Genomic DNA, 14,582 nt, shown 5'->3' on the forward strand with positions numbered 1-14,582 from the left:
ATAATAAATAACCAATTTGATATTTACTATATTACTCTTAATTTAATTTATTTTTAGAATAAATTAAATTAAATTAATAATATTAATATTAATATTAATAATATTAATGATGATAATCAATTGATAATATATATAAAAATACACAAATCATTTATTAATTTATTTTTAGAATAAATTAAATTAAATTAATAATATTAATATTAATATTAATAATATTAATGATGATAATCAATTGATAATATATATAAAAATACACAAATCAAATATAAATGTAAGATCTAATTTAACAAAATTTTCAAAAGAACAATCGGTAATCATTACACATGAACACTATCTCTGGCTTATTTTTGAAATTAAAAACATCAAAATAAATTAATGACCTCAGACCACAGGGATAGTTCACAATTTAACTTCAAAATAATGAGATTAAATGCATGAATTATAAGAACCACTCTATCTGGGCCTTTGAACAGATCAGCTTCGAATTGGGCCGGCCCACTAGCAATCTCGTCCTTCTCCGGGCCGGTGAAAGTTCACACGTTCTAGGGTTAATGCAGTCTTTATATTGAAGCCCTAATCCGTTGTTCTCTCCCTCGCGCCGCTTTCCTCAGTTTCCTGCGTTTATCGTCGCCAAGGTACGAGTCCAAAGCCCCAGTCGCAGTGCTTTCCCCCTTTGTTTTACTTTGGTTCATTTGGAAGTCGGTGATCCTCCTTCTTTGAGTATTTTGATTTTTTGTTTTTCCTGTTTCTGCATCAAAATCGATGTTCATTCTTTCGTCGAATGATCCTTTGCCAATTTAACATGCACGCGAGGTCGACAAAATGCATGGCTTGTCGGGAAAATATTTCCCTAATTGTTTGTTTTTATCGTGTTATCAGGTGATTTGGTCACATTTGTGAATCTAGTGAAGCGATCTCACTTTCAAGATGCAGAACGAAGCGGGTGAAATGATGGATCTTTACATCCCTAGAAAATGGTGATTTTCTGTAGCCTGGATATACGGATCGATTATATTGATTATTGTGATAATTTTTCCAACTTTCATTTTCCTCCCTAGTTCTGCTACGAATAGACTAATCACTGCCAAGGATCACGCATCCGTCCAAATCAATATTGGACACTTGGATGACAATGGAGTGTACACCGGCCAGTATACCACTTTTGCTCTTTCTGGCTTTATTCGTGCTCAGGTTTGTTCCATCTTCTTTGAACTTAAAGTATGATTTTTATAAGTATTCTCCCTCTGTTGATAAATTTACTTTTTGTATAGGGGATTTATTCCATGATTGTGTAAACTTACCTGATAATTTCCCCTAGTCCCACCCCCAAAGTATTGTCCTCTCTGCATGCTATTAAGTTATCTTTTTGCGAACAAAAGTTTACTTTTCTAAGGAATTTCGAATGACATGCAAACTGTCCTGGATTGGTTGCTGTGATACCTTGTTTCAATGCATTATTGACACATGGAAAAGTGGCAAAGCTTGAACACTATTTGTGATGTTAAGTGTTCAGATCTATCAAGTCCGTATAGTTGATTCCCTTGGGACTTAAAATACATGTGCAACTATACCCCAATTCCAAGTCAATGTTTCAATGCCCATAGTGATTTTTTACAAGTAAAAAATCTATTCACAATTATCATGTCATATGTTGTGCAAAAATCACATGCTAAGGCTATTAATAAAAAAAAAATGATAAATCCCAGTCAGTCTCATGGACTCAATCCCTGGGGGTGGCTAAGGCTATTAACCAAGCATATACAACTTGAAGCTTTCAAGCATCCAATGAGCAACAATTAACAAATTGATATGGGGATATTTTACACACTTGACCAACTTAGTGCAAAACTTTGGTCTAATTAATTTAGAATATGGTGAGGTATTTTCAGTTAGTTCCACTTAACTAGGTGCACCAACTATGATACGTCTTATATAGTTTAGACATGCGCTTAGTCTAAGTATCCCTAACATACTATCAGCTCACCACGCTTGGACTAGTCAGCCTTTTACAACTTTGACTTGGCATTTTAAATATATACTTGCAATCTGCCTATTATAGACAATAGACTTTGCTAGCTTTCTCTTAATCACTTGTAATATTTAGCTATTTCTAATAAAAGTCATTGTTGGCCTCATTATCACGAGCTGAGTTAATCATAGTGTAGGATAAAGGGAAGGAAAGGTACCTTATTTAAGTCTCATTTTGGTAACGTGATAAAATGATCTATGGGCTGGTAGGGCAATTGATTTGACGGTTCACTTTTATATGATGTATGTTTTTACATGTTACATGTTAATAGAATGATTCCATTTGGCTGTCTCTTAGTGATTGGTACTGTGGGCATTGGCTGTGTTGGGTTCAGCAGTATGCTTTCAATTGAGCTGGCCTATCTGTGGTGGTGAACCCTATGGTAGTCTTGTCCATTGGGTTGGGTTATATCCATCAGCTGGTTTGGAATTTATGTTATTTGTACTTAATATGAGCATTCGACATAGTTTGCAAGAAAATTATAGAAATGCTGGTGTGGCATAGTGTGTCAAGTGTATAACATAGGTACAGGAGATCTAGGTACTCGATGCTTGCTTGCTAGTGCTTTTTAGCTGTATTCTTGTCGTGGCACAGTTAGAACTTTGGTAGAAATGGATGCATAGTGGTGTCAATTGCAACTGTTGTTCTTTGTACTTACCAAATAACAAGTATTCAGTGGCTTATGTGCATTATGTAGTGGCACTAGACAAGAAGTGGAATCAGCAATGTGCTTCAATGCATTAAATGGTCTTTTGCTTGATTTTATTTTATACCACAACTAATAATAGGTATTTAGTTCATACTCAATGAACATTACAACTAATAATAGGTATTTAGTTTATACTCAATGAACATTATGCATACTGGTTGATCTGTCAAGGTGATATTTAAGATTTTCTGTCTGATTATAATATCAGTATTTGGTTTTGCTTTATTATTATTTTTCTTAAATTGACCTGATCAAAGTTTTTCACTGCTTGTTAACTTTCTTTTTCATTCAAATAAACGGATATATGCTATATTTTTCTTATGCTTTTTTTTTTTCTGTTGATTGCTCACTGTGTATTTGGCTGTGTTGCAAATTTCTCACTTAATTCTTGAATTTTCTTCCACTTTGTGCAGGGTGATGCTGATGGTGCTCTTGACAGGCTTTGGCTGAAGAAGAAAACAGAAATCAAGCAACAATAGTTGCTTAATTTCCTTTATCCATTATGAACTTTAGCAGGAGTCATTATGATTATGGTTATGTTAGTTTTGCTCCTACAACAATTTGCTGCTGCTTGATGTTTTTAAGCATTTAGATTTCTGAGACATGCCATTTCACATTGCCATTTGGTCGTGTTGATTTTTAAGTTAATGATTTTCTCTTTAAGATCTGTTGAGCCTTGTGCGTGTCAGGACAGTGATTGTTGATAATTGGAAACATCTGTTTATTAGATTCATATCTTGACCCCTAAAGCAAACCTCACAAACAGGCTAATTTTCAACCCCTTCAATTCTCTCCTAGAGTGGTAGCGAGCAAACACCCGTGAACTTTGTTGTTCTCTCCTAGAGTGTAGTGAGCAAACCTTCTGCAGCTAGTATGGAGGATTTCTTGTCAGATGACAAAAGACCCTTCTTTTTCAATGTCTCCACCAGCTTCTGTGAGAGACTGCTTGCGGTCCATGACGGCGGCACCTGTTTCCTCCTTCAGATATTACAAATCAATATTCAAAACAGACTGGGACTTTTTTGGTACCTACAAGTCTGCTTGACTAGATCCTTCACTACAATCTTGTCTTTCTTTATAAAAGGTTGTTACAGCAATGCAAATTCTTCAAGACGAATTCCTCTTCTTAATTCGGCCATCTACAATTTTTGATCTTATGTTCTCAGGTTTTGACAAGAAATCTTCCTTCTGCATTTTGATATCCCTTTCCTTATTCACAATATCCTCTGGGTCATCTTCAGTGGCTAAATAACGCACGCATCTGAGGACATGCTGCTACTTGTATAGCAAGGTCATCAACCAACTCCTTGAAGATTTCACCTCGACAAACAAATCAGTTTCACAGTTCACCTCCATGAACTGTCATGGATGTATGACCCAATCCTACCTTGGTAGTCATTATCTTCATTTTGAATAGATGGTTCTCCATATACCCTTTGCTATATTCATTTTAAATAGATCGTTCTCCATGTACCCTTTTATGAATCGATCTTTTTTGTTAATATTTATTTGACTCAAACACTAGCTTGAAATCAATTTTGACAAGAGCCGATCCTAACACTAAATTCTTTTAGATGTCGAGAATATGAAACACATCAATTAGTATCATTTTTTTTACCTAATGTTATCTTTAGTACCACTTTACTAAGATAAACAATGTTGAAAGTTATAAAATTATCTATGATTAGTTTTCTTCCACTGATAGGAGTATAAGTTGAAAAATAAAAATTGAGCATTGTAAGAGCAAATGTGCAGTGTAACACTAGTAACGTTCCACCATTGTCTTGAATTGCCCACCAAGTTAGCTTCAAATATAATAGTATTTACGTCTAATTTTGACATGTCTATTGGCATTGACTTATCTTCAGTCATGTGCACTTGAGTGACTTTCTTTGGACGTCGACAGTCTTTGACCTTGTGATTCGGTTTGCTATAGTTTTGGCATGTTCATTGGAACTTCTTGGCCTTCTCTTGGCTTTGTCCTTTGCCGAGATATTTTCTCTTCTTGTCAGTGTTTGACTCTAACAGATTTGCCTTAGCATAAAGAGACATTTTTATTGATTCTGATTATTTGTGATTATCTTTTTTAATCCGCAGTCTTACAATCAGATCCTCAAGTTCCATCTCCTTTCACTGGTGCTTTAAATAATTTTTGAATCCCCTCCATGAAGGTGAGAGTTTCTTGATTATCACGACAACTTGAAAGGACTCATTCATTGTCATGCTCTTAACATGTAGATTATACAGGATCAATTGCGACTCTTGGACTTGAGTCATCAAGATTTTGGAATCAATCATCTTAACTTTATGAATTTACCAACAATGAATTTCTTCAATCTGACATCTTTTGTTTTGTATTTTCTTTCAAGAGATTCCCATAATTCCTTTGTAGTTGTCATTGGATTATACACGTTGTATAATGTATTGTCCAAGCCATTGAAGATATAGTTTCGACATAACAAGTCATTATGTCACCAAACATCATACGCCGCCCTCTTCTCTTTATTAGTCTCGCTTTGAAATATGGTGGGGGCATCTTCACGTAGGAGCCTTGCAAGGTTCAACGTGATTAAGTAAAACATCTTTTGTTGCCACCTCTTGAAATTAGTGTTGGATACAATCAAAATCCAACATTGAAAATACATAGAAAAGATCATGAGTTTATAAGATGGAAGATATCTCCATTGGAATGAGACCTTTTGGGTTGAGCCCAAAAATAAAATTATGAGGACTTAGACCCAAAGTGGACAATATTATATCATTGTGGAGATATTTTAATTCCATCGGTACTAACAAGTGGTATTAGAGCCATATGTAAAGTCATGTGGGGACGTGGGGACCCTCAGAAAAAATGAAGGAGGTAGGGGAGGTCCGGACCATGGGAACAATGGTAAGGGGGCTATCAGTAGGGGGAGTTCGAACTCGGACCATGAGGATAATGGTAGAGGGCTCTCAGTAGGGGGAGTTCGGACCCGGACTATGAGGATAATGGTAGAGGGGCTCTCAGTAGGGGTAGTTCGGACCCGAACCATGAAGATAATGGCAGAAGGGCTCTCAGTAGGAGGAGTTCGAACCCGGACCATGAGGATAATGGTAGAGGGGCTCTCAGTAGGGGTAGTTCAGATTCGGACCATGAAGATAATGGTAGAGGGGCTCTCAGTAGGAGGAGTTCGGACCCGGACCATGAGGATAATGATAGAGGGGCTCCCAGTGGTCCTTTGTTTGAGGGGAAGATTGTTGGATACAATTAAAGTCCTACATTGGAAATACATGGAAAAGATCATGGATTTATAAGATGGAAGATATTTCCATTGGAATGAAGCCTTTTGGGTTGAGCCCAAAAATAAAATCATGAGGGCTTAGGCCCAAAGTGGACAATATCATATCATTGTGGAGATATGTTGATTCTATACAATTAGTACCTATAGACTTCTCTGGAGCCGTCGATGATGAATCCATCAAGATTGAATGATAAATTCGTCTTAAAATTGTTGGAGTTGGTGATAGTGGTGCAATTTGAGTAGACGGGTCAACCCATAATGGGGCAGGCCAACCTACCAGAAACTTGTCATATGGCAGGGAGAAGCAGGCCGACCCACAACTTGACAAGTTGAAAGATATCCAACCCAACCCAACCTAACCCAATGCGGGTTGCTGGTTAGACGACCCAACCCATGGATCTCTCAAAAAATAAAAAAATATTAAAATTTTTAGATTTGAATTATAATTTAAACGGATCAAGTTGAAAATTTTTTAAATTTGGACTAAAATTTAGATGAGTCAAACCTACTAGTTCATTGAGTTTTCTACTTTAATTTTAAATTTTGAAGAAAAAATAAATTTTCTCAACCCACAGGTCAACCCAAGCCCACTACGGGTCAATTCATGCGGGCTGCATGCCTAGGTGAATCGACCCATCTTAACCCACCTTAAAATGGGTTGATAAAATTTCAACCCAATACATCTAAATTGTTTGGCGAGGTGGGTCAATCCGACGGATCCAACCCAAATTGACAGCTCTAAATTTGAGCGTGAGTAGAATGATGGTATAACACCACTTAGGTGAAGTCGAGGCTAGAGTTGGACTCTATGTCTTTAAAATGAATTTGCCTCACATTCGGTGCTCATGGAATACAACAATCACCTTCCAAGATATAGCAACTTTATCTTGCGATAGTAGCACTGCAAATAATAAGACCTCCGAACCAAAAAAGCTTCTCGAACTCTATAGAATGCAAGTACAGAATGCAATGTTTGCTTTGCTTTGAATTAAATGAATGAAATAACAAAGTGGAAGACTTGTTTATACTTTATGAAAGGTTAGAGGAATCTCTTGGTTCAATCAGTTCTCATCCGTCCAGTTTGAATTGGATGATCCAAATTGCATTCATTCCCAAGGAACACAATGCCCCTTCACATGGGTTCATCTGATTCATCCATTTTGAAACTAACAGCTCAGATCAAATTTCATTTGAAGAGTACTTTGTCTCTTCATTTGGATGCATCTAAGTCTTCCATTTTAAATTAAATGGTTAAGATTGAGTCATCTAAAGATGCACTTATGTCCTCTCATTTGGATGAATCTGATTTATTCATCTTAATCTAACGATCCAAATTAAGTCATATCATCAATCCATATCAAGTGATTTCTCATTCACACACTTAGTTTAAAACTAATTTTTCAACTCTTTCATCTATATGTATAATCAATTATATTAATCACTGACCTTTGATGGATCTTGGTTCATTAGAAGGGGAAGTCTGCCCATTTGAGCTTCCTCCAGCCTCTGATTTTGCGTCACTTGAATTGGTGGAACAACCACATCTTTACTAGCTATGGGTTTATCCAATTGGCTCTAAGTAAGGCCCTCTTGCATGTTCCATCATCATTTTTGGTATCTAATTCTGTAGTAGAATCCTCAATTTGTGTGGATTTTTTGTTCCTTTTTTTCTTCTGAAGCAGGAGTTTCTCAACCTTGTTCGACAACTGTTTCAGTTTCTGTCGCTTGTTCTAAAGAAACCTCATATTTTATATCACTAACAGTTTCATTACCATCAGAAGGCAATGTCGCTTCATCTCTTTCAGTTGTTCTTCTAGTTTCCATCACTTGAGTTGAAACGGCCTCAGCTTCCTCAACAACTGACAAAATCCCTCCAAGTTTCTCCCAAGCTTTAATATCATTGGTGGTTTCTTTACTTTCACAAGGCAACAAGTTGACATCCACTGCCAGACTAGAAGACAAATTGCTGACAGAAGATACACCTTTACTGGGAACTGAATCTTGTGGTGTTATGCTTAATTTCTTCCTTGGGAATCTCAGTAGAACCTTCTATATCTTCTCGCAATCCTTGCATGGCCGGGCACATTAATTACCTGGACGTGTGCCGATGACCAGGTAGGCAGAAGGATAAAATAGAAAGCAGAATCTCCAAAAAGACGTACGTTGTGGTTTGGATATTCCCAGAAAGATGTTACGGGTTGAAAACATCTCCACTTACGAACATCCTAAGAAAGAAAAATATTATATATAGTTTACCTTCTCGAGAATGTACCTGTCTGAGAATATTTCCATTTGGGAACACCTCAAAAAGACCGCTTGAATCCATTTCATTACTAGCTAATCCTGTCCTGCAGGAGCATCCCTATTCAAGAATGCATGTCTTTTATATGTCGGTTTAGGTCACAGGAACATTTCTGCTCGAGAATATCACTGACCCCTCTGATCTCTAAATTTAGTTATTCTTGCTGATGATGTCGTCTTAATCATGAGTTTGACAGGAGCAATAATACCTTGAGCATGAATTTAACAGGAGTTATCAGGAGAAGTTAACCTTAGGCCTATACCTACACTTGCCCTATGTGCAAAACTATGCTTCTGACAATAGACAGTGTATGTGGCCTTACTTACATTCATCCTGTCATCCATGCCTTTTATCACCTACCAGCACACGTGGTAGTCTGCAAGGGAGCTTCTCTCACTGATATATAAAGGGAGATAGCTAGGGGCAGCGGGAAGAAGATAATAATTGATACTATTTGAAATGCTTCTCATTTTTATCAAGTTGATCCATTCAACTTTTCTTATCTCAAGCCCTCTTCTCTTCTCTGGAGGAGGCAATATTTTTTTAGCTCTGCATTGACTTTTTCTTTCAGTTCTATGTTGAGTTGACTGTCGGAGGAATTACACCGACTACGTCGACCCCTGCTAATCGGTGCTCAAGTGTAGACAGGTTATCCGCCGGGTGTGAGGAATTAGGAGCTCTATTAGATTTGGACCTGAATGGAGAATTGCGATCATATAGTTAGGGAGAGCGGTGGCAATATATATTAGTTGGCAAAGGAGTCTGGTTCAGGTGCAATAGGACAGAAGCTGTTGGCGTGCCAGTTCAAAGACTCGGCGAAGGTGACTAAATCTACCTCGTGTGAATTTGGAGTTTCTTGAACCTTGACGATCGAGCTTGGGAAGATTATGTTCATCAAGGCAAGGTCATATCATAGAGCCAATTTAATTTAAAGTCACTAGTCAGTCATTCTTGACACCGCCAGTGTCTGGCTGGGTCAGACTGAGCCCAACACGCTAAGAAAGCCGGCCAACCGAACCATGCTCGGTCCGGTCGGACATCTCCCTCCTCGTCCACTTCTTCTTGTAGCTTCATCAGGCACCACTCACCCCCTTGCAGCTTCGGTGAGCGTCACCTGTACCTCGCCGCATCAATCTCACATTAGTTATCTGTGCAACCTGTCAATTGCTATGAATCCAGTTCTGCAGAAATCTTCTTCAAAATTTTGCTGAAAGCAAACTGAAACACTCAGAGAAGTTTGAATTCGAACTTTATGCAATGTTTTTTTTGGGTCTAATTACAAGCCACGCAAGTAAATATGAACAAGTGTGTCAAACAAAATCAGTGAGTTGGCTATACATTTGTTGCAAACTACAACATTATCCAATTCAACATAATGTTCAAAGAGTCAAAATAAAACAAACAAACAAATAAACAATCTACCTCGACCAATTATAACTTTGGATTATGCACCAATTATAGCATATATATAGATTAAACCGTCATACAAATAAATAAATAAGCTCTGGGTATAGAGAGCATGAACTATTCCTATTCATACTCGCAGCCAAAATAATGACTGCTTTACAACAATGTAAATAAAAACGATTTTCATCTTTTCTGAGCTTCCAATGATCACTCTCATTCTTCATTGATCCAAAAACTCCATCCAAGCTTGTGTAGATGTAGTGTTGATTGCCACGCGTTGCACATGTGTAATTCATGTATTTTGAATGAATTGAGCTGAAGTGTCTTTGTAGATTGCAGAATGGTATGAGAACATCCAAATCATGGTTCAAAGGTAGGGACTTCGACTGAAGAACCAAATGAAGCCTGATAGAGAATTCGCTGTATGATGCTTCGGTATGGATCTTCCTCCCTTTTCCGCTTCAAGTAAGAAATTGAGCCTTCAATCTCTGACTTTATGCATAGATATAGTGCATTTGCATCCTTTTTATTCTTCAGAATGTCCATTCCACGTGTTTCAATTGGTTTTCCAAAATGATAATACAATCGACCAGGTAATTTTGGAAGAAATCCAGGCAAATACATCGGTTGCTCTGATACCTCTCCGTCGGCATTGATCCTAAAGACAAAATCAAAATTATCTGAGAACAAAACTCTTTGGCTGTATAGGTAATAGATTTGGTAGGTTGTGAGAAAAGACATAATGTACTCAGAAGTACCTTATATTTGTGACGGTTTTATTCAGTTCTTCTATCCTCTCTTTGATGAATGGAATGCTTTCCAGATCATTGTAATCAAAAACCAACTACAAACAGCAATTCATAAGTTTTTCAACCCAACACATAAAGAACCATGACAGTGTCATAGGGGAAAGTAACTGTGTTCTAGAGTCCAAAAAGTAAAAAAAAAAAATGTTTTGAACTAATCAAGTTTATCTAGATACAAAGGAATAATAAAGGAAGTGAGAATAAGGGAAACATTTGGAGGAACTTGATAAAAGCTAAAATTATCATTTCAAGAGTGACAAAACAATGCAAAAAAAAAAAAAAGAGTAAAAAACAAACAGTAACATACTATTATGGAAACTATTTCTAAAATATCTAAATCAGGATGTTTGTTAGTTGCTGATGGAAACATCTAAAGACCAATGAATTGAGCCACTTGCACAATATAGTTAGAATTATATGTTGGATCCTTAATCCAACATTGGTCTTGTATATGAAATAATTGTGTTGTGTCATATTAGGTTAAGCCCAATTAAAGGTGATCAACTAAGGTTTGAGTATTTGGGCTTTGATGTATCTGATAGGATATGACTCTTTAATGCGTAGAGGCTTTATGAGTAATTTATGTTTCTATGATGGGGTGAAATAGGAATGCCAAATATATAACGGGAAAGTCATCTCTATAAATAGAGGTCATGGTCCCCAAGTCACACATACCATTCTATTCTCTTTTGAATCCCATCATCGGAGAGAGTGCAAAGAGAAAACTGAAGGGATCTCTCAAGAAAATGTGTTGATCTAGAAGGTCAACCGCACAACTTTAAAAGGCTATTAATGGTTACGGATTCAGGCATTCATCCGCATGTTTGTCTATTAATTCTTAATGATTAAACATGAATGATCTTAGGTGATGGTTTTCACCATAATATATAACGGGAAAGTCATCTCTATAAATAGAGGTTATGGTCCCCAAGTCAGACATCCATTCTATTCTCTTTTGAATCCCATCATCGGAGAGAGTGCAAAGAGAAAACTGAAGGGATCTCTCAAGAAAATGTGTTGATCTAGAAGGTCAACCACACAACTCTAAAAGGCTATTAATGGTTATGGATTCAAGTATGCCTCTGCATGTTTGTCTATTAATTCTTAATGATTAAACATGAATGATCTTAGGTGATGATTTTCACCATATGGATAATTTTGATATACCGTTATATTCACTAATCATTTCCCTCAAATGTATACTACTACCATTTAAAGGTATAGTTGGTGAAAATTTAACATAGTTTTTAGTGCTTATTTTGATTATTTTTGAGAAATAGTCAAGCAAATAACTTTTTAGAGAATGAAATCCCATACTACTATACTGCCCATTTTAATTGATTTAATTCTTGTTTTTCCAGGCCTTCCAAAATACCAATCAATCATTAAGCCTGATTTTGATGCCTGCAATAGGTATCTTCTATCATAAAGACTATCAAACTCAATTTTAGTCCATAAGATTTGTTGATTTTGATTCAAATTTATGTTGTGTTTACCATTTGTTAGGGAACGCAACAGAAAGGAAATAAGAGGGAAGGAAATGAAAATAGATGAACAAAGATCTATCATCCTCTTCTATTTATCCCTCTTCATTTGAGAGAGAACCAAGAGAAGGAAAAAATTGTCATTTCGCCTTTTTCTTTAAGAGAGTACATCCACTGTTGTTGATTAGTCATGCAAGTGGAACCCAATCCACTATTGTAGATTAGTTGTGCCCGTAAAAATCCATCCGCCATTGTTGTTCTGATATCACAATCAGTTGCCCGCTATTGGCCGCCTGAGAGCCCCATTTGAGCCTTCCTACCCACCTGACACTACTAGAGTGTCACCCGATGCTGCTTGAACTCCTCTAGGCCACCTAATCAACATCGACCTAGCTGAGTGCTTGTTTGAGCTTTGTTGGCCACTCGACGCCACCCGAACTCTATTCAAGCTTGCCCACCCACCAGAGCTTTCTCAAGGTGCTCTTGCCCTAGCCAACCTAGTGTAGGACCGGATTGTGTGATAGAGTTGGGGGTGAATATCGTGCTTTTGAAAACCTTTTTCTTTTAACAAAAATTAAACAGAGATGCAGCGGAAAAATAAATGCAAAAGAAAGACTCGGACAGTTACTTGGTTCACAGTCCAGCAATTGCTACTTCAAGGCCCACAATCCCTTAGATCGTTTTCGAATGGGCAAATTCACTAGTATGCTTCTCTTCGAAAACTTTCGCAAAAAAAGAGAAGACATACAAAATATGAAGAAGATAATAAAAGCTCTTATCCTTCTTAATATAAATGCAAACAAATAGATTATACTGACAACTTAAGATAGATTATGCAAATATCAAAACTCTTAAGGTCGATTACACCAACACCTAGTTACTCTCGCCCCAACCATCCACTTGCTTGTTGACTAGAGCTCCTACCACTCGGTGTCATAGGGAAAAGTCATAAACCTTCTTCAAATTTTGCAAAAAAAAAAAAATTGTGCCCGCCCAATTTTGGGAGAATGTGATCCACTCAAATCGTTTTGTGAAAACCTTTTCAAATTCTTTCCTTCCAAAATTTTGCAGCAGTTAAACAAGGGGAAGCTCTTTGATTTCCATGATTTCCTTGTCTTTCCTCTCAAATCCCTCAAACACAATTTTAATGTGGTGAACTTGAGATTGAATATGTAACTTTTGCTGAGAACTTCTGAGGTCTATTTGAGATACTATAGGGATGGGAGCAATTGCCTCAAATCCAACAGATTCTACCAGCAATTGGAATTTTTGGTAGAATCGTAGAAATTCTAATGTTCCATACTTGTGATTACTTCACATTACATGTATAATGAATGAGTGACACGCCAAGTTAAGAACTTTAATATGATGGTGTGCAAGGGATTAGGTGTAGATGGCTACTCAATGCAAAGGAATGCAACATAAATTCTGGAAAATTGACTGTAAGAAATCACCCCATTGGTGTCAAGATCAACAGAGCCAGAAATTTGAAGGAACCTAAGGAAGGCGTAAACCTATTAGAGTCAAGGAAAACAAAAGCTCCCTTTTTGACTCTTTAGTCCCACATCCTAAATTTTGATTTCAAACCTTCCCCATATATTTGCCCCCCTTATTTCCCCTTTGATAAACTTCCAAGAGTCATGTGGGCCTTCTAGGAGGTGGGTTCTCTAATAGTCATACAATTAACAAAGGGCAGTTGGGCACTTAAGGCATCTTACAGTCAATTTTGAAATTAATTTTATCATTTTTTATTTATTGTGCCATTAGTTTTGAATTATTTTCGTTACTATTTATTTTTACATAATGAATAAATATAGAGACGCTTTTATTGAGTCTATTGTTATCAATATTTATCTAGGTGATGCAATCAACAATGCAGATGTGTCTTCAAGAGAAAACATGGATTGAAGATGACCAAGCTAGCTTATCCTGTCGGACAAACTTGATGGACGCAAGTTTACTAGGTTTGGGTGGCTCTTCTTTACTTTCTTGGCATACTATTCCATATTGCTCGAACCTCTTCTAATCTATTTCAAGACACGAGGACAGAAAATCATAAAACTGATCAAAGTTAGCAAAATAGATAGAATTGAACACATTTAAAATTTTATGTTAAGTCTACAAATACATATTATTCTTTATGAAATACATTGCAATATAATACTTTATTTTTACATGGTATCATCGTCAAACTCTCCCCTCTAAAAACTAATGTTGGGCCTAAGGAGGGCATGTTAAAAGGAGTAGGATGTGAGAGGAGGTGATAAACTTTACCCAAGGGTTCAAATATACTTAAATATCGAAGATTCACCCAAGTGTCTTAGCATTTGGGTTGGATTGAACTTTCTTGTGTACTTTCACAGTATAGATATTTAGATCACTCGTGCAAAAGGCCAAATTGGTGCCTTACAATAAGGCAATCACCTTTGAGTCATTGCTTCTATTTTTTTACACTAAATTTTGGCATGGTATATTTAATTCTTGATGTTAGGGCTGATTTTTTTTTTTTTTTCATTTTATGCGACAGAGTTGACTATTGTTAGGTTATGTTCAAAAAGAAGATA

General features: G+C 36.7%; 1 protein-coding gene and 1 long non-coding RNA gene across 2 annotated transcripts; one reads left to right on the forward strand and one right to left on the reverse strand.

Moving 5' to 3' along the window:
• Window positions 1-579: 579 nt before the first annotated feature.
• LOC141819529 (small ribosomal subunit protein eS21-like) lies at window positions 580-3,401 on the forward strand. The gene is made up of 4 exons (XM_074706804.1): window positions 580-635; window positions 880-977; window positions 1,059-1,191; window positions 3,152-3,401. Exons 2-4 carry the CDS (start codon window positions 928-930, stop codon window positions 3,215-3,217), a joined length of 249 nt encoding a protein of 82 aa, XP_074562905.1. The 5' UTR covers window positions 580-635; window positions 880-927; the 3' UTR covers window positions 3,218-3,401.
• Window positions 3,402-9,740: 6,339 nt separating this feature from the next.
• LOC141819533 (uncharacterized) lies at window positions 9,741-10,574 on the reverse strand. Its single transcript, XR_012601083.1, has 2 exons — window positions 10,487-10,574; window positions 9,741-10,386 (listed from the first exon to the last, which is right to left on the reverse strand). It is a non-coding gene; the product is annotated as an uncharacterized LOC141819533 (long non-coding RNA).
• Window positions 10,575-14,582: the final 4,008 nt, after the last annotated feature.

Source organism: Curcuma longa, unplaced genomic scaffold, assembly GCF_044706935.1.
Source record: "Curcuma longa cultivar G26 ecotype Majalengka, Jawa Barat unplaced genomic scaffold, ITB_CL_G26_1.1 contig_8440, whole genome shotgun sequence".
Taxonomy (NCBI): Eukaryota; Viridiplantae; Streptophyta; class Magnoliopsida; order Zingiberales; family Zingiberaceae; genus Curcuma; species Curcuma longa.